The 18,704-nt window shown below is 49.3% G+C and overlaps 8 protein-coding genes across 8 annotated transcripts; 5 read left to right on the forward strand and 3 right to left on the reverse strand. All coding sequences in view use genetic code 12, as the record gives it.

The window, feature by feature from the left end:
- Positions 1 to 366: 366 nt before the first annotated feature.
- On the reverse strand, positions 367 to 1,122 carry AAF1 (C2H2-type transcription factor AAF1; the record flags this gene model as incomplete). The annotated part of the gene is made up of 1 exon (XM_025483510.1): positions 367 to 1,122. The coding sequence occupies one exon, from the start codon at positions 1,120 to 1,122 to the stop codon at positions 367 to 369; it is 756 nt and encodes a 251-aa protein (XP_025335745.1).
- A 3,117-nt stretch (positions 1,123 to 4,239) lies between these two features.
- CXQ87_005082 (uncharacterized protein) lies at positions 4,240 to 5,691 on the forward strand (the record flags this gene model as incomplete). The annotated part of the gene is made up of 1 exon (XM_025483511.1): positions 4,240 to 5,691. The coding sequence occupies one exon, from the start codon at positions 4,240 to 4,242 to the stop codon at positions 5,689 to 5,691; it is 1,452 nt and encodes a 483-aa protein (XP_025335746.1).
- A 62-nt stretch (positions 5,692 to 5,753) lies between these two features.
- On the reverse strand, positions 5,754 to 6,785 carry CXQ87_005083 (NAD+ transporter; the record flags this gene model as incomplete). Its single annotated transcript, XM_025483512.1, has 1 exon — positions 5,754 to 6,785. One exon carries the CDS (start codon positions 6,783 to 6,785, stop codon positions 5,754 to 5,756), a length of 1,032 nt encoding a protein of 343 aa, XP_025335747.1.
- Positions 6,786 to 9,119: 2,334 nt separating this feature from the next.
- On the forward strand, positions 9,120 to 10,112 carry CXQ87_005084 (Cu/Pi carrier; the record flags this gene model as incomplete). The annotated part of the gene is made up of 1 exon (XM_025483513.1): positions 9,120 to 10,112. One exon carries the CDS (start codon positions 9,120 to 9,122, stop codon positions 10,110 to 10,112), a length of 993 nt encoding a protein of 330 aa, XP_025335748.1.
- A 77-nt stretch (positions 10,113 to 10,189) lies between these two features.
- AGE2 (Age2p) lies at positions 10,190 to 11,410 on the reverse strand (the record flags this gene model as incomplete). The annotated part of the gene is made up of 1 exon (XM_025483514.1): positions 10,190 to 11,410. The coding sequence occupies one exon, from the start codon at positions 11,408 to 11,410 to the stop codon at positions 10,190 to 10,192; it is 1,221 nt and encodes a 406-aa protein (XP_025335749.1).
- A 1,952-nt stretch (positions 11,411 to 13,362) lies between these two features.
- CXQ87_005086 (uncharacterized protein) lies at positions 13,363 to 14,302 on the forward strand (the record flags this gene model as incomplete). Its single annotated transcript, XM_025483515.1, has 3 exons — positions 13,363 to 13,835; positions 13,871 to 13,929; positions 13,962 to 14,302. 3 exons carry the CDS (start codon positions 13,363 to 13,365, stop codon positions 14,300 to 14,302), a joined length of 873 nt encoding a protein of 290 aa, XP_025335750.1.
- An 832-nt stretch (positions 14,303 to 15,134) lies between these two features.
- Positions 15,135 to 16,298, forward strand: FCR3 (Fcr3p; the record flags this gene model as incomplete). The annotated part of the gene is made up of 1 exon (XM_025483516.1): positions 15,135 to 16,298. One exon carries the CDS (start codon positions 15,135 to 15,137, stop codon positions 16,296 to 16,298), a length of 1,164 nt encoding a protein of 387 aa, XP_025335751.1.
- A 610-nt stretch (positions 16,299 to 16,908) lies between these two features.
- STI1 (Hsp90 cochaperone) lies at positions 16,909 to 18,666 on the forward strand (the record flags this gene model as incomplete). The annotated part of the gene is made up of 1 exon (XM_025483517.1): positions 16,909 to 18,666. One exon carries the CDS (start codon positions 16,909 to 16,911, stop codon positions 18,664 to 18,666), a length of 1,758 nt encoding a protein of 585 aa, XP_025335752.1.
- Between the last annotated feature and the right edge of the window lie 38 nt (positions 18,667 to 18,704).

An 18,704-nucleotide genomic window follows, 5' to 3' on the forward strand; every position in this document is an offset into this window, starting at 1 on the left:
AAACTACAACTCCATCGTAAGATATCCGTCACCCCAGACCCCCACCAACTCCACAACTCCATCTGCCGATCAAAAAATATCTCAATTCTTGAAAGAGTAGGTTACAAAACATTTCTGTGTATCGTCCCATATCATCAGCTCACTGAGACATTCGATGCTGAAGTACCGAGCGGACGGCGTTAGCACATCACCCAATGTCGGTAGAGCCGTGCCGACGCTATCAGGCATTATCGTTCAAGCGAAGGAACTCCAACTTCTCATCAATATAGCTACCACTCACCCTCTCTACACCTTCCCCCCTACTATCATACATTAAATAGACAACATGAGGCACCGGCGGTGCAATGCAATTAAATTAAGGGCAGCCTAGAGGACCGCCTGTCTTAGCAACTTGTTGGTAAGCTCGTGCTCCTTTTCAAGTTCCTGGACTGTCTTTTGCGTTACTCCCAACGACTCCGGGTCGCTGAACAACAAGAACCGGGCAAAATCCCGGCACATCTTCAGCGTAAAATGCTTCCCAGTAGACCGTGAGAGACGCTGTGCAATGTAGTCCCATTTGCAGAGTTCTCCCGCATCAAGAAGCCGTTGGAGATACTGCTTGCTTTCTGGAGTCCACAGCAGAAGATGGTTCAGTCCTTGCTGACCGACAATCACCTGGTACCGGTTTCGGGCCGCTAGGTACGAGCCGACATTGGTGATGTTGGCGATCTCCACCCACAGTCTGCCCTGGCGCTTGAGCGACAATATAAGCTGGTCTTGTTCTCTGGTGAACTTCAGCTTTCGTTTGGCTCGACGAGGCGACTGTGACGTGAGAGGTTCCGGTCGAAGCGGTGCTTTGGCCAAAGGAGGCGCAGGTAGAAGAAGCTGGATGCGTTCGATGACGGTGGAGTCGGTTTCCTTTCTGGGTTCCCGAGCCTTGACTGGTTCTTCGTACTCGTGTTTCCAGAGGGTTTCCTCGTAGGCGTATGGCTGGAGAGGTAGCGGAGGCTGGTACTGAAGGAAGCTTGGAGACGGTTGTGGATGGGGGTAGCCTAGCTGGCGAGGTTCTGGAAAGTATTGTCTCCTTGTGTCAGGAAGCCATTCTTCCGGAAACACGTGCTGTGGATTCGACGGCTGGGACATGGCAATTGGGCGTGGATGTGTGGATTTGATGATGGGAATTAATTGTGGAATATGAAGGGTTGGTCTTTGATTCACGATACCAATGAATGATACAGTAAATCAATGAACGATCTGAACGTCTTTTGCACTTATGGCCCTCTCAATTATGATCTTCACTGACTATACCCAGACAAGCGCTATTCCAGAAACTTTAAGCGATCAAAGCCAGGGTGCTGCTTCAGAGTTCGTAGCGAAGTTGGAAACCGTTGGTGACGTGTGGCGGCTATAATAAGCGGTTGTTGATAGTGGACCAAGGACTCTGTGTTGTTACCAAGTGTCTCTCAGAGGCTGCGGCTTTGTACACTACAGATCGTTCCGTCTGTGGTTTCTGTGTTTATGCTCTTTCCGGACGATGGACCCCGATTGTTGTTTTCAGATTGAGGTTGGTTTGGGAGGAAAAGGCGTGTTTTATATGTGAAGGCGCCCGCGGTGGGCTTTCTAGAATTGGAGATGCCTGGGTGTGTGGGTGGTTCTTTTGGAGTTGCCCAAAACACCGGTGTGGAGGTGACTTTGTATGACACTTTTGATGTGAGTATCTCCACGACCTGTCTGTTAGGATGCTTTGTTTATCGCACCAGTGTAGGAGGGTTGACCCTGGGGGACGATGGATGAATAATATTGAGTTTATTATCGTTGATAAGCGAGAAGAGATATTTCGAGGACTGGAAAATAATCTTCTTAAGTAAGGCCCAGAGAAGACACCAGACACAGGTTGTACATGGGATTTCGAGGCAAGTGGAGTGCTGCGACATGGCGCCGATGCGGTGTCTCGACATATGCACCGTGGGCAGGGCTTAACAGCTGCACGGAGGCACATGGTAGGGGTCACGTGATCTACAAGGCCCTTACCTCCCGCCTCCAAACTAGGCAACGCTGCCATAGTTAACGGTTTCCCTCGGGTTGCAGTTTACGAGGTTGGAGCTGAGGTGCAGGTGGTGGAACATTGCCGTGCGTGATGTTGTAGGTTGCAACGCCGCGGGCTGCAGCACCGTGTGGCCAGCGCGACGCATCATGCAAGGTTCTCATGCACGGCGACGCACAGGCGAATGTATGATAATATTTTATCCTTCGTTCCTCAGCTAGTGCGCGCATGCATGATGCACCTACACAATCTGATTCGCCGGCTTCTTCTCCGTCGAGGTGCTCAGTATGGCAGTTTAAAGTGGAAGGAGAGGTTTGCCGAAAGTAAGAGAACATGCCTGTGAAGCGGAGCCTCGCTTGTTCTTAACGCCGAGAGCGCCGGCCTGGCCCGTTTACGGAAGGCGGGGGCACGGGCCCGACTCGGTCACCCCACCGCTCACAAGCTCGGGGTTTGGACCCCCCAAACAGCTCGCGGCCAATGTACCCGCAATTCCCCGGCACTCCCTTGCGTGTGGCTGGTGTCTCCCCTGTCTGGACTGCAGCAGAAAGCGAGGAGCTCAAAAGCTTAAATGTGTTTTTGAGACACCCCAGTTTCTTCCTCGGCATGACATCGCCCCAGCAACTTGCCTTTTTTAGTTTGTTCCAGATCAACCTCACGTCGTCGCCGTACTTCGCTCGTCCCCTCTCCTGCGGTGCTGCTGATCATGGCTGTTTTCAAGCCGACTTTCGTAATAAGCCCTCGGCTTACGCTATTGGGCAGAAACAGATAAATCCGGATAAGTCCGGTAGTCTACCAGGGGTAACAAGTGCAGAACAGGGGAGGTGCTGAACACAGTATCCTACGGTTCGAGAAACGGATCGTTATTCTGTGGTTGATCCGAAAGGACGATGACATGAACTGATAAAAAAACTGATCTGAAGTATTGAAGTTCAGCAGCGGCTTAGACTCTGGCTTGAGCTGTAGAGGAAGGTTGCAGCTCCTAGCTTCTGGTGAAAATACATTAAGGGGTAGGTCTTGAAACTGGGTTTTGGGAGGAAGTTATCCTTTCGTCCTCTTCGTTGAATAATCGATAAAAAAGAAAAAAACGAGACATAAAAGTCACAAAAGTCATGGGACGAAAGTTGTGCAATTCTTCTGTCAGCTCTCAGCCGTACAGGACCAGGGTCTGGGCAAGTGCCCTGAACAGGTGCCTCTAGACTATGTCAAAGATTGCCCTAGGTAACTAAGAAAATAAATTTCTCGAATTTCAAAAAGTGGACCAACCTCGCATCCACAGACATTCAAGCATAATGCCGCTTCAACAATATCGGCCCAGGAATCTGAGACACCCAAGATGCGAAAAAACTCCAACTTCATCGCTGTGGTTGGCTGTGGGGGTGACCGTGCAGACGGCATGTTCCCAGCAAGAATCCGGCAGCCTTTTTGAATTGGGAGTGAATCGAAAAATATTCAAAGACCAATTTCAAACTCTTCTCATGAATTGGAAAATGGCCAGACTCACCAAAAACAACTTAGCTTCAAACTACAGTGCACTCTTCCATGTTACTTTGGATGCCTGGGGAAAAACTCCGATGGGCCGCAGTCTAAAACATGCATCGACCTGCTTTGTTATGCCTAAAGGCCATTTCCCTTTTCATCAAAGATCGCCAGCCAAGACGGCCAGAATGCTTGGTTAAATATTTTAGTCACATTTGTGAAATCTCATTTCGCCGTTTCGGCGAAAGGCCGCCGTAGCTGCATCTGGGCATTTCTGCAAGGGCTTTCAGGGGTCATCCACCACTGGACTCCAACTATAAGCGAGGTCGGGGGTGGGGCGAAAAGGGCGAGTTTGGCGAAATTGTGACAGAGTCAGAAAAAGTGGTTTTGACTGCAAACGGGGACCGCCCTTACTGCATGCTCTTGGGGGTCCTTAGTGAACGGGCAATGAGAAGTGCGAGTTTCGGGACAGAAAATCAACGAATATTGGCAAAATTTTGCCAGTCCAGCCAACCCGTCAAACCCTCCAAAATCATCACTTTTTTCACTTTGCCCACCCTATTGTTCGGGCCTGGTTCACCGATTTCGAGATTTCGACCCTGCTGGTGTACGGGTGCGAACGGGTCCCCCGTAAGGCTATAGATCTCGCATATGCGCTTACACGGCCCCTGTGCGAGGCATTATCATCCACAAAACTCACCGTTAAATACCAAAAGTTTTTCCGCTATTTCAGCCTTACCATGGTCGACGCTGCATACGATCTCGCTAATGCACACAAGTGCCTGGACTCGGAAAAAACCTCCCTCGACAAGATCTACCGCAAAGTCGATCCCAGGGTCTCCTGGTTCTTGTGCGGAATCTACTTTCTTCAATTTATCGACAAGTCCTTGCTTAACTATGCTGGTGTCATGGGTATCAAAGACTACTTGAAAGAGGGCCTGAACCAGTTCTCCGATTTGGGTACCATCTTTTTTGTGGGGTTCATTGTTGGAGAGCCCATAAGCGCATATCTTTTCCAGAAACTCCCAGCTGCTAAGCTTCTTAGTTTCAACATCTTCTGCTGGGGCATCGTCATTATTGGTCATGCTTTTCTGAAAAGCTATGCATCCTTGATGGTGGTCAGAGTGCTTCTAGGGTTGTTTGAAGCATGTGTGGCTCCAGGTTGTGTTTTAATTACAGGCATGTGGTACAACCAAAGTCAGCAGCTTAGACGGTTTTGTTGGTGGACATGCCAGGCTGGATTTTCTACTATTATTGGAGGACTTCTTTCTTTTGCATTTCAGCACGTCAATTCCACAGAGTTCCAAGGTTGGCAGATCTTCTACTTGGTGATGGGCGTGGTAACCCTGGGTTACGGTATCCTAGTGGCTATTTTCGTTCCTGACTCTCCTGTCAAATGCAAGTTTTTAACTCATGATGAAAAACTCGTCGTTTTGGAAAATATCGAAGCGAACCACACCGGAACAGAAACATACACCTTCAAATGGGACCAAGTAAAAGAGCTTTTCATCTACGATAAGCACACGTACGTTTTTCTTGCATTGACCTTGCTTTCCATGATACCCACCGGTGCTGTTTTGACGTTTTCCGTTCAGATTATCGCAAATATCGGTTTCACCAATAAAGAAGCAGCTCTTATGCAAATGCCCCTTGGTGTATCTACCATCATAGCTATCGTGATGGGCACCTACTTGTGCGCCCACTTCAAAGGCCGCTTCCGCAACTTGATCTTTATTTCTATGCTCGTTCCAGCCATCATAGGCTACATTGTGCTTGTTGCAAGTTACGACAAAATCGGCCAGCTCTTAGCCGTCTATCTAATCAACGTGGGCACCTGCGTGATCACGATGATATACTCGTGGAACTCAGCGAACACCGCCGGTTACACCAAGCGTGTGGTGAGAAACTGTGTCACCATGGTCTTCTATGCCGTGGGTTGCTTGATCGGGCCGCAGCTTTTTAGAGCAGGCGACGCTCCCCGCTACCTCCGGGCGAAAATCACTCTTTTGGTCATTGAGTGTGTCTGTATTCCTATCGTTCTCTTGGTGAGCTACATCTCACGCCACGAGAACAAGCAACGAGATGGAATCACCAAGGAGGAGAAGGAGCAGTGGGTCGCCGAGAAGGGCCCCCACTACCAGTTCTTGGATTTGACGGATATGAAGAACATCCACTTCCGGTACTCCTATTAGGCGTACGAATCAATCGTACAAAATGAATATACTCAGGGACACGCCCTGCTATGCAATGGCGACTACACCTTGCCGCTGATTTCCAACAAATACGTTTTGAAGTACTCGAAACTGACGAGTGTGACTGCCGAGGCAGGCAAGGTTCTGGCCAAATTGGTCAAGTACCCGGCGTAAAACCCGCCAGCGCCTTCCTTTTTGTAAATAGTCTTAATCCACTTGCGCACCGAAACCGACGGCGCATCACCCTCTCGTTGCATCTGCATTTTTGTTCGTAGTATTTCATGGGGATACGTCACGGTTGACGCGATAACCTTGGATATGGTGGAGGCAGCAATGAGTCGCCAGAGTTTGTGGTAGCTGCCGTGGGAGATTTGGCTCAGATCGCTGACATGCAACGCTCTCTTCAATGCCTCGTAAACAGGGAAATGGATGCCGACGTGGATCAAGCCGAATAGCGACGGCAAAAGCCCGCTGTAGAAAACACGAAGTCCTTCGTTGCGGTACATTGTCTTGAAAGCGTCGAGGGTGCTTTTGTAGTAGACTTTTTCAGAGCCAGTCTGAAGCATAAGGCGGGTCTTCACCACCCAGATAGGATTGACGGCTATAGAGGAAGCAGAGCCTGCTGTTAAGGATGCTGCAAAGTGATTGAGCCAGTCTTTCTGAATGCCAAGATGTTCTCTCAAAAACCGAGGATAAAACCGCTTGGCCCGCTCGTAAACGGTGAAGTAGATGGTCCACGTCGGAAGGTAGCCTATAGTCACGGGAACCACGCCCCTATACAAGCCCTTGACACCTTCTTCTCTGATGATTTTGCCAAAAGCATGAACAAACAGACCATAGCGATTCAGCTTACCCTGGGCTTGAATTCTAGTCTTCACCACGTCCAACGGACACACGACAACACCGGCCAAAAACCCCAGAGCAGCTCCAGCCAACGTGACGAGTTGGTACTCGGACATTGTGGTGATAAACGGAGGCTTAACCAAGCCGAGTGCCTGGACCTTATGGGTCACGGGAAACAGGGTCCGCTCATGCCGAAGCTCGAGATCCACGCCCTGCACAACGTCCAGGATGTCGTTGTCTCCGTCACTCATAAAAGAGGATGTGGTTGTGGTTGGTGAGGTTGATGGGGCACGGGTGCTTGGGTGTTCATATGGAGGAAGGTGGGAGGTGGGAATGGGGAAACCGGGGTATTTATATTGGTTTATCAGTGAGGGGAAGCGAGACGAAGGGGGTGGTTGCGGATCTACGGTGGGTTTGGTGGTTCTGGGGTGGATGTGTTATGGAGGTGTCGCAACTGGCTGCAAAGGTTGTTGGAGGATGAGAGGAGAGTGGGGACGTGTGGGGGCATGAAGTGGGAATTGGGGGATACTTTGGGGGAGACATCCATTGAAGATTACTGTAATTTAAGAAATCCACGGTGGTAGTGCCTTTTCACTATGGCGTGCTTGTTCTTGCTGGATGTGTTGAGATCTGCGCAGTAGTTTTTAGCGATCAGCGAAAAGCAGTGACGTCTTTTAGGAAGTGGAGGGCGAGGGGACGAAATGACAAAAGTGATATAAGAGATGGATTGCAACTGTAAGAAATAAAAGATTCATTTGGATGAGGGAACTGAGAGGAGTTTTGTGGAATTCCCTAGAAGTGTTACCGATGACGTATCGGACAATAGATGCCGAGAGATGAGCATATGTCGAGATGAAAATTTGAAAAATACCTTCAGGGCTTCGATTTCACCTCATTAAATACAAAGTGCTCAATTCATTCTCTTATTTAGTTTACTTTGAAGAATCTGCCCTACTTTCACCTACCTCGTTACTGTAATGGGCGGGTTACTCCAATAGGAAGGTGACTGGAGGATTTGAACCAGGATGATCCAAGACGATCAGTATTTCTAGCACTTATCGCTCTTCCTCTCCTTTTCTGCCTTGTCTCCAAACGGTAGTTGTTAGCGAGCTGATAAAAGCCAATCACAAAGAGGTATATTGGCAGAAAAGTGAAAAAGCTGCGAAATAAGCTTCGTAGCGCTCATGCAAGTGACAGCCTAACCTAATGAGGTTTGCACTTTACTTTGAAACCGTATCAGATTGTCAGGTGGCCCTTTAAATCCTTATCAAGGCGATCCTGGCTGTGTCCACGATGACATCATCTGGATCAAGTGGCTTTTGAGAGATGCCACAAATGTACATTTTGCAGCCATTGCATCAGTCGTGTGAGTAGTTGCACCCACACGAGTGATATCCAGATTCGTTAGCAAAAGAAAATCTCAGCTTCAATTAGACTATTAAGATATATAGATAGGCATGCTGGAATACTGAGCGTACTTGATAACGTATGTGTTAGGACGCTCGGATGCATCCTAGTAAATACGAATAACACTTAGATATCTTACTTCTACACTAAGAGGACTAAAAGCACATAAATACTAGAACATAGATAGAGTTTGTTGTGATCTGCTTTTACGTTAATAGGAAATTCCCTAAAGCGGTTCTCTTGATATCTGAGAAACCGTGAGTTTCCTGTTATACCGTGTATCACCTAGTGTCCTTCTTCAAATCAGGAAACTAGCTCCAGCCGGGACCTTCCTCATCTATGTTTGATATCTGACACACTTGGCGTTAAGCTTGTATCAATCGTTCTGACGTCTTCCTATTAGTATGATTGGTCCAAATTGATCTAATGGGAGCAAGATTAACCAATAACGCAATCACCAGTGAGATTGTCAGTTTCAAGTCCATATTATCCAGAATATCACTGAACACTGAGGTGATCTTAGAATTGCCCCATTTGAAAACGAGGTAATTTAAATCCGAGGTAATTTAAATCCTTGTCTATCAGCCTCACAACAGCCAACCAGTCAACCCAGTCAAACCTGTCATACACATCCAAACGTCCATTACCCTTTGATAATTTATACCAAAAATGCAAATCAATGAATATTATCCTCATCGGGGCCAATTGTGCACCTTTCCTACATCGCCATCGGACTTTACCGACTCGCTTCCACTGCACCCCACCACCAACTTCCACCATTCCCTCAATTGACAGTTCACACCAAGTCCGCATCCCCCAATCATCCCCCAATCATCCCCCAATAATATCTCAAATGTCGTTGTTCACCCCCACCTGCTCGACCCACTCTGCGGGTGCCCCGCTTATCGCGGCTGCAAAGAATCCGCCGCACGAACGTCAAGTGCACTTGAGAAGGAAAATCACTCCGACTCCGAGGCCAACAAACATACAGCAAAATGAAAAATAAAGCAAAAACAAAAAATCATTAAAAAACTCAAATCGGCTGAGTACGCCAATTCTCCGAGCGGCTCTTCCCCCACCGTCGGCCCGATTGCCAGGATCTTCCTGCAGCCGAAAACCGCCCTATTTATCCGGGGGGCCCGGTAGCAATCTTTCCACCATCAACCACCTTCTTTCTTATGGGTAAAGACACCATCACCGAAGCCATTGTGCAGCCTGTTCAGGACCAATTGAAAAAGGTCACTGGAACCTCCGAGCCAGAACCCCCTAAAAAGGGGATCCAGCTTTTCACCAACGAGTACTATGCTGCTTGTACGTTGGGAGGTATCATTGCTTGTGGTCCTACCCACTCGTCAGTGACCCCTCTTGATCTTGTCAAATGTCGTCGTCAGGTGGACTCGCTGCTCTACAAGTCGAACATCGATGGCTGGAAGAAGATCATCAAAACCAAGGGTGACTCTGTTTTCACCGGGTTGGGTGCAACTTTCATCGGTTACTCTTTGCAGGGTGCCGGTAAGTACGGTTTCTACGAGTACTTCAAAAAAACTTACAGCGACGTGGTTGGTCCCGAGACGTTTGCGAAGTACAAGGCCCCAGTTTACCTTGCTGCCTCGGCATCGGCTGAGTTTCTTGCCGATATCATGTTGTGTCCATTTGAAACCATCAAAGTCAAGACCCAAACAACGATTCCTCCGTACGCCAACAACGTGTTTGACGGTTTCTCGAAAATCTACAAAGCCGAAGGCTGGGGCGGGTTGTACAAGGGAATTGGCCCATTGTGGGCTAGACAGATCCCTTACACCATGGTGAAGTTCAGTTCTTTTGAAAAATGTGTGGAATTGATCTACCAGTACCTTGGAAAGCCCGCGTCTGCTTACACCTCAGTCCAGCAAACCGGTGTTTCTTTTGTTGGTGGTTACATTGCTGGTATTGCTTGTGCTGTGGTGTCCCACCCAGCAGATGTGATGGTTTCGAAAATCAGTTCAAACAAGGATTCCAGCGAAAGCTTGGGTAAAGCTTTGAAGAGGATCTATGGCCAGATCGGCTTCAAGGGTATCTGGAACGGTTTGCCCGTCAGAATCGTCATGGTCGGTACCTTGACCGGATTCCAGTGGTTGATCTACGACTCCTTCAAGGTCTACGTTGGCTTGCCCACCACCGGTGGCCACTGATGTGTTGACAATTGGATGTCTTGTGTATGCATGATTAGATCCACTAGATAGTGTACCAGCCGTAAACTAGTAGACGCTCAGCTCCACACGTTCTTGAACAAGTCGTCGTCAAACGTGGAGCTGAACTGGCCTGGCGTAGCCGCTCCAATGGTGGTTTTAGGAAGCACGCTGGCTTGGGCCCATTCGTTGGATGGCGGGGGCAGGTTCAGCGAGGGAATTGGCGATGACCATTCGTTGATGCTATTGTTGCTTTCCCACGGAGACTTTTGCGCAGGCTTGGGAGGAGCCTGGGTGGAACGCTTGGGCTCCTGGGGCTTGGGTTGGTTCAAGCTTGGCGACGTAAAGCTCAAGCCATGCAAAGAGTCCGAAAGCTGGTTGACCGGTTCACGAGGAGCAGGAGTGGAAACGGGAGTTTGGGAGTAGAGGCCAGCAAGGTCGCCCAAGGAGCCTGTGTTCTGCTGCTGTGGCGCTCTTTGGGTCGGTGGAGCCTGGAATGTCTGGCTGCTGGAGAACAGCGAAACGTTTGAGTTGGACGAAGAGGGCAGCGAGTAGAGCGACAAGATCAGCTTTTTTAGGTCCGTGCGGCCGTTCTTCTGAGGCACTGGAGGCGCCGTTTCCTGAGTTTGGAGCTGCTTTGGTACCTGAGGTTGAGGCTTTGTTTGAGCTGGAAGCAGCTGAGTGGATCCTCTAGTAGCGATCGACGCTGGTTTGGCTGCTGGGGAAGGCAGAGCCAGCGAGAACGTTCCCCAGTCATCGTCTAGAAGCAGCTCCAGCGGAGGAGCTCTTGCAGTTCTTGGCTGGGAACCCTGATTTGCTGGTCTTGGTTGATTCAACACCGAGGCGGACGACGAGCTTCCAGAGTTGCTATTCACCACTGGCGCAGCCTTAGGAGCCACGTTACCGGCATTAGGCGCTCCGGGCCCAGCCCACTTCTTCATATCGTACTTGGTTCTGATGAAGTTTTCGATCTTCAGGCCGTCTGGAATGTAGCCCTCAGGAAGCTTGGCTTCCCAGTAACCATTGCTTTTGGCGTTCCCCCACTTCAACATCAGCTCTACCTGTTCGTCTGTCCAGGCGTCGAGATCCACCGATTTTACCCTGGAGATGTGTGTGCCCATAGATCTGTGGATTCCAGAGCAACGAATACACACAAAACAACCGAGGTTCCAGGAAGCCCAGCGGGGGTGTTGGGCGGTTTTGCAATCGGCACAGGACTTGTTAGCCGGCTCACGGAGGAGCAGCTTCAAAATCTGCTTGTGCCGTTCGCTGTGGGTCTTTTTTGACGAAGGAAGCGACATGGTGGTAAGAAATTCTTGGGCGTTGGTGATGTGGGTGCATCGGTACACCAGGGAGGATCTTTTGATCCAGGGTCCCCGGGCCTTTTGGGGGAAAGGTGGTAGTGGAATTTATAGGTGGGGAGATGATGTTTAGGAATTGGGGATTTTTATATTTTCATTGGTTTGGGTGGTTTAGGTGCTTGTGGTGGATTGGCACGGCTGCGAACCGGGACGGTTGAGACGTGGGGGATACGGTGGGGTGTGGCAAGTGGAGGGTGATATATAGAGGTGGGGGACGTTGAGGGCATTTTGGGGGATCAAAGACGGTTTTTGGGGGTGGGGCGATATTATTATTTGGTACGTGGGGGACTACATGGGTTCGAGAGGACCCTGAACGGCTGCGAAGCTCACACGAGGGATGGCGTGGTGGACGAGTTTGAGCGATGTGGTGGATTTTTCAAATATGTTCTCTTGTATTTTTTGATTTTGGTTCTGTGGATTTTCTGCGGTAGCCAGTGTGGGTGGATCTTCTCAGGTAGCAACCATCACAACGGTTCCATATTGTCTGTGAGACAAACACAAGAAAAAAAAACCCCAGCTTCACAAAAATCCCGCTATTTTTTACCACTTCCAAAAACCCATCTCTTTTGTTCCCCGATACGAGCGAGCTTTAGGCAGTTGCAAGCGAAGCAGCACCGAGGACTGGGCGTTCTCTTGGCTTAGAACCGCCCAATCTCGTATATAACCGATTAATGCTAATCCAAGCGGCTCTTGCTGACTATAGTGACTAGTATACGTAGTAGCGGAGCCCATTTCTAAATCAAGTAAAGTTTGCCGTTGAAAGTTGAAAAGTTTGCTTTTCCATCTCTAACTCTGACATCCTCGGTACCGGTCTAGGCTGTACATTCACCTTCACCCGCCTCTGAACTCTATTTACATGCATCGATCCGTGCCTTCCAGCTCATATTCTCTCCGATCGGACAGATGGCAGGCCAACAATTGTCAATGGCATTGTGTCAGAATTCAATTTAGTCAGGCTACGATATCTCCATCTCGTTCGATTAGCTGTAGCTATAGACCCGGCCAAACCAGCTGAGCGACGTGATCTGCAGCAGACAAAGTTCGAAACCTTATATAAAGTTTGGACGTTTCTGGTGGTCTGGTGAGAGGAGGGTCTAGGACCAAGAACAATGAGGTCTGGCCAACAATCAACAGCCAGCCATCACCCTTGAACTCATGGATTGTTTACTACAAATAATGGAAATTCAAAAAATTGAGAAACCCCCGTCGCCGGCCGTATCCCCACACAAAGCCTAATACCCTAAAGTCGCCCATTTGCACGCCTCGGATGGGTACTCCGAGAAACATAGACCCGATTGCGAACAGCCATGGTTTAGTAATTAGCGATTTGAAACAATGGCAGGCGGCGGGCGTACGAACGGAGGTCATAACAAAGAGGGAATTGCTAAGCATCCAAGCGAGTTTTGGACGATTTCATTGGTCCACCGCAAGCTTCATTTGCAGCCATTCCTGCGAACCTAAGAAAACAAGCAAAACCAAGCAGAAACCGCAAGACAACAGAAACATGCGCTGGAAGGAAAATGGCTGGTATAAAGTAGGGAAAATAACGTCTTTTCCAATTATTTTATAGCAGGTTTCGTTTCTGGAAGCAAGTGAAAAATTATTATCCAGCGAAGCCGCTGAAAATCAAAGATCTGCCTGAAATCCCAAATAGTTTAGCGCTGCTGCACCAGACCACTTTCGAAGATCCAGCAGACCATAGCAAAAGATTCATTTCTCCTTTCTTTTTGAAAATTCAACCATATATCACTGCCCCGCTTCCCCCAAATAATCTCCCAAATTACTAGCAAATGTACCCCCAACCTAGGATACCCAATAATCGACCTGGCCGCGCACGACCCAGCTACTCCATCACCAGCCCAGGGTTCCCATTTTCGTACTACTCTGCTACCATGGCTGCAGAGGCTCTACGATCAAAATGCACCCTTGGTGGACGCACGCTTCTGGCCCTGGAAATCAGAAAACACTCGTCGCCCCAGGACCTCTGGATGACCATCCATGGCAAGGTGTACGATGTCACCAACTTCGCTACTGAACACCCTGGCGGTGTGGAGGTGCTTCTAGACTGTGGAGGCGTGGATGCGTCGGAGGCGTTTGACGACGTGGCTCATTCGGATTTGGCTCACGAGATGCTCGAGCCGTATTTCATTGGGTATGCTGAACTGAGCAAGGAAAGCCGGCCTGTGGTGACAGAGGACCCGGAAAAAGCCGGGACAAGGAAGGTGCTGAAGCGGCAGGAGATGATGAAGGAGTTGCGGAGGCAACGGACCGCTGTTTTGGTGCTTACGGGCGTGGCGTTTTTGTGTGTGCTTGTGGTGATGGTGCTTCAGAAGATCCAGTGGCTCACTCTTGTGAGAGCAGGAAAGTAGCCTGGATTCTCGAGATTCCGAGCATTTGAAGAATTTTCAATGATTTTAAGGAGTCTGGAGCCTTTGACACGGTGCTCTGTCGCTTTGGAAGTGCTCTGTCGCTTTCGAAGTGCCATCTTAAGATGTCACTTTGACCAAAGATGCCCCAGTGAGAGCCATCGAGCAATTTGAGGCTTGGAATGGCCGTTACTGGAGTGAGTTCTCGATCCCAAAGTTTGCGGCTTTTGTGGCATTTTCGGGCGTCCTCGATATCTCGAAGGTGAAGCAGCACACCGCAAAGGCAGACTTCCAGATCTGGTATGTGAGTTTCGGCGGGCATTCCTCGAACCAGCCCTCCAATATTTTGGTTTTCGGTTCCCATTTGGTGAAGTCCAAAGCCCAGTTTGAACTACGCATAATTCATGCCAAGTCATACTGGTTTTACGACAAGAAGCAGCCTCTCCAGTCACAAATCCACAACTGACCGCTGCAGAGCTCCAGTTCTCGACCAGATCTCCCTATCATAAAATAAGGACCCTTCAACATTGTTGTCCCCCGCCGCTCACATCAACACGCCGCATACCTTATTAAACTCCAGCACCAACGGTTTCCTCATACGGCGGGCAAGAAAGCCTCTTGTGCCTCGTCGGTTATTCTTTGTGCCCCTTCTCGATGCAAAATCTCTGCTTAACGCAAGGGCTCTTAAAGCACACTATGGAGTTTTTTACCCCGATTGACTTTTTATTGAGGAAACCTTGTTCGCTTAAATCAGCTGATTTACGATTGGCCCACACAGACTCTGCAAGCACTTCATTCCCCAGATTTAAAGATCTTGGAGAACATAACACAGACATTTACAGCTTTTGCAGACCCTTTTTGAACTCCCCATTGCTTCACCATGTCTGGACGCCTGGCTGCTCCAGACCACAGTATACACTTCCTATTCACTACAGACTTTCCCAGCACATGCTGGCATATTTATTGGCGTCATTTCAGCCATCATATATACTAACCCAAAACGTGAGTATCACCTAGCAATTCAACCCGCCTGTGTTTCTTCGCAGCCGTTTGCAGCAACAATATCACCAAATGTAGCCTATCGCCGAGCACTGGCAACTCCGTCATACAAAATCAAAAATTCTAGATTATAAATCTGGAATTCAAACAAAAGGGAACGACAAGGGAATCTACGGTAAAAAGGCACTCAAACCCCGTTCTCCCGTGGCTACGCCGTAAGGCCTAGGCTTAGTATGAGAGGTACGGGTGCGGCCTAATCATCCTTTCATCTAATCAAGTCCATCATTATCTCAGATTTCATGTCTTATTCCCACGTTGGTGACCACCCCTTCCCCCAGGAGGGTCCCAAGGACGACATCTGCGATTATATCGACCAACCTCTCGATCTTAATCAAGAAAACATTCGGCTTTTTGAACAGCAGCAGTACCATCAGAACCATCCGGTGCACTTTCAGCAGTACTCTCCACAAAATGGTCCCATGTACCAGGGTTCCCCTCAGCCCTATATCGAACAAGGATCTCCAGCGCCTTATATAAAGCAGCAGCATTCCTCCCCTATTCCTCAGTGGCAGGGCCACCCCAACGGCGCTTACGTGGAGGGTTACCCCAATGGGAACGGCGAAGCCTACCAGATGAACTACGTTTCCAATGTTCCACAGGAGCCTCTTTTAAGAGCTGAATCTGTGAGCTCGACACAACTTTCGGGAGAAAGAGAAGGCGCCAACCTCGCCTCTCAGTGGAACCAAGGGGCTCAAAACCCCAACGGTGTGGGAAACAATACGGACAGCTCGTTGCACCTGGGGTCCCCGAACGACTACGGTAACGAGAAGGGGAAGTCGAAGAAGCCTCGCGCACGGATCTTAACCGACAAGGAGGAGGCTGTGATGAACAAGGATGACCTGGAGCTCAGCGAGGAGGAGCTCAAGATCAAGAAGAAGGCTCATAATAGACTCGCACAGCGTGCCTTCCGTGAAAGAAAGAGAACGGAATTGAAGGATTTGGAGTCGAAGTTGCTCCAGAGTGAGGAAGAGAGACAGAAGCTTTTGAAGGTGCTTCAGGATATCAAGCTGGCGAAGTCGGACGAGAATCTTCTACGCTCAGGCGGCGATCCAACAGCAGGAGGCATTGACTTTGAAAACTCGAGGTTTTCTTTCCCTAGCTCACAGGAGGAGTTTATTAATCATATGGTTGACGTTGCTAAACACAATGTGAATCCTGACACGGTGAACAAGGTTTACGAGCAGCCTGAGAATCCAGGACGCAAGGTGCTTGCGGTGGGAGCCGTTTGGGACTATTTGCAGATAAAGGCCGAGGAAGAAGGCTACGAAGGTGTTGATATGTACGACGTTATGCAGTTGTTGAAGGGCAGCGAGAAGTGCCACGGATACGGACCAGCCTACGAACTCGAGCTTGTGAATGCTTCGCTTGAACAAATCAGGAGCCAGGTCCAGGGAAACAGATAGATATACGGAGGTCGACTCAACATTTAGCATGAGCGATGGTTCGACTTGGTGAGAGGACAATAATCGGGATACCCCAACGGCTGGCCACTGGTTAGCCACAGGTCCATTTTGAGGGCACGCGGAGGCATGTTTGGTTGCAGGGTTGCTGAATTTGAACTTGGCATGCCTTTCACTGAGCCCGCATTCACCGAAGTGCTAAGGTTTGGTCGCGCAATGGTTGCAAAATACTTTTGGTTGCAAAGAACGAACAAGAAACCACAATCAACGAGAGCAATTTCCGCGAGCCATTCTTGAGACCCTCAACTTTACAATTGAAATAAACTATTCTTGAAGAATACCTATAGCTGATTGGTGAGCAGGACGAGGTTCAGGTTGGACTGATAAAGAACAGCGATGAACCACCACAAGAAACGAAGTATCGACATCAATCAACTCATATTAAAGCTTACTAACCAACCACTCTTCTTATTATCTTAATTTCAGCTTACCCGACCCTACCCTCCCAGTATCTGCTCATGGTGGTCTCGGAAGCTTCTAGAAATGCACAGGTGCGCACAGTCCAGATATATATTCCCCAGCATCACCACGAAACTACCACCAAAAAACCACCATGTCCGCTGACGAATACAAAGCCGAGGGTAACAAATTCTTCGCTGCCAAGGAGTTTGACAAAGCTATCGAGCAGTTCTCAAATGCCATTGAAGCTTCCGAACTGCCCAACCATGTCTTGTATTCCAACAGATCAGCTTGCTACGCTTCCTTGAAGAACTTTGGTAAGGCTCTCGAGGACGCCGAGAAATGTGTGGAAATCAACTCCACGTGGGCCAAGGGCTACAACCGTGTGGGTGCTGCTCAGTACGGTTTGGGCAACTTGGACGATGCTCAGGTTTCCTACTCCAAGGCCTTGGAGTTGGATCCAGCTAATGCCATGGCCAAGAGCGGTCTTTCTGCTGTTGAGGAGGCCGAAAAAAGCCGTAACGCCGAAGGCGACATGGGCTTGGGCAAGATGTTCTCCGACCCCAACTTGATCCAAAAGTTGAAGGAGAACCCCAAGACCGCTGAAATGATGAACGACCCTAACCTTGTGGGCAAGGTTTTGCAGTTGCAGCAGAACCCCAAGGCTGGCATGCAGACCATGCTCTCCGACCCTCGTATGATGACCATCATGGGTGTCTTGATGGGCATTGATTTGAACATGTTCGATAAGGATGCTGCTCAACAGGCCCAGGCTGGCCAGTCCAACCCTACTGAAGGTGCTTCCAAGGAGGAACCTAAGGAGGGGGAACCTAAGAAGGAGGAGCCAAAGAAGGAAGAGCCAAAGCCTGCTGCTAAGGAGCCAGAGGCTGAGCCTCAGGATGTCGAGATGGAGGACTCTTCCAAGGCTGATGCCGATGCTGCTAAGGCTGAGGGTAACGCCTTGTACAAGCAGAGAAAGTTTGACGAGGCCATCGAGAAGTACAACAAGGCCTGGGAGCTTCACCAGGACATCACCTACTTGAACAACAGAGCCGCTGCTGAGTTTGAGAAGCAGGACTACGATGCTGCCATTGCCACTTGTGAAAAGGCTGTCGATGAGGGCAGAGGCATGAGAGCCGACTACAAGATCATTGCCAAGTCTTTTGCTAGAATTGGTAACTGTTACCTCAAGAAGGATGACTTGGAGAGTGCCGCCAAGTTCTTCGACAAGTCGTTGACCGAGCACAGAACCCCAGATGTCTTGACCAAGTTGAGAAACACCCAGAAGGACATCAAGACCAGAGAAGCCGAGAGCTACGTGAACCCTGAAAAGGCCGAGGAGGCTAGATTGGAAGGTAAGGAGTACTTCACCAAGGGCGACTGGCCTAACGCCGTCAAGGCCTACACTGAGATGGTCAAGAGAGCTCCAGAGGACGCTAGAGGCTACTCCAACAGAGCTGCCGCTTTGGCCAAGCTAATGTCCTTCCCAGATGCCGTCGATGACTGCAACAAGGCCATCAAGTTGGACCCAACTTTCATCAGAGCATACATCAGAAAGGCTAACGCCCAGTTGGCCATGAAGGAATTCTCCCACGTCATTGATACCTTGACCGAGGCTCGTACCAAGGACCAGGAGTTGAACGGAGGAAAGAACTTGGCTGAGATTGACCAATTGCTGAACAAGGCCATGTCTCAGAGATTCTCCTCCATCGAGGGCGAGACCCCAGAGCAGACCATGGAGAGAGTGTCAAAGGACCCAGAGATTGTCGAGATCTTGCAGGATCCCGTTATGCAAGGTATTTTGGGCCAGGCCAGAGAGAACCCAGCCGCTTTGCAAGACCACATGAGAAACCCAGAAGTGGCCAAGAAGATCAACATGTTGATCGCCGCTGGTGTCATCCGCACTCGTTAAATTAAGAATTGGTGTACCTAATTTTATATAATCATGAT

The sequence above is a fragment of the Candidozyma duobushaemuli genome, assembly GCF_002926085.2.
Source record: "Candidozyma duobushaemuli strain B09383 chromosome Unknown G_B09383, whole genome shotgun sequence".
In the NCBI taxonomy this organism is placed as follows: Eukaryota; Fungi; Ascomycota; class Pichiomycetes; order Serinales; family Metschnikowiaceae; genus Candidozyma; species Candidozyma duobushaemuli.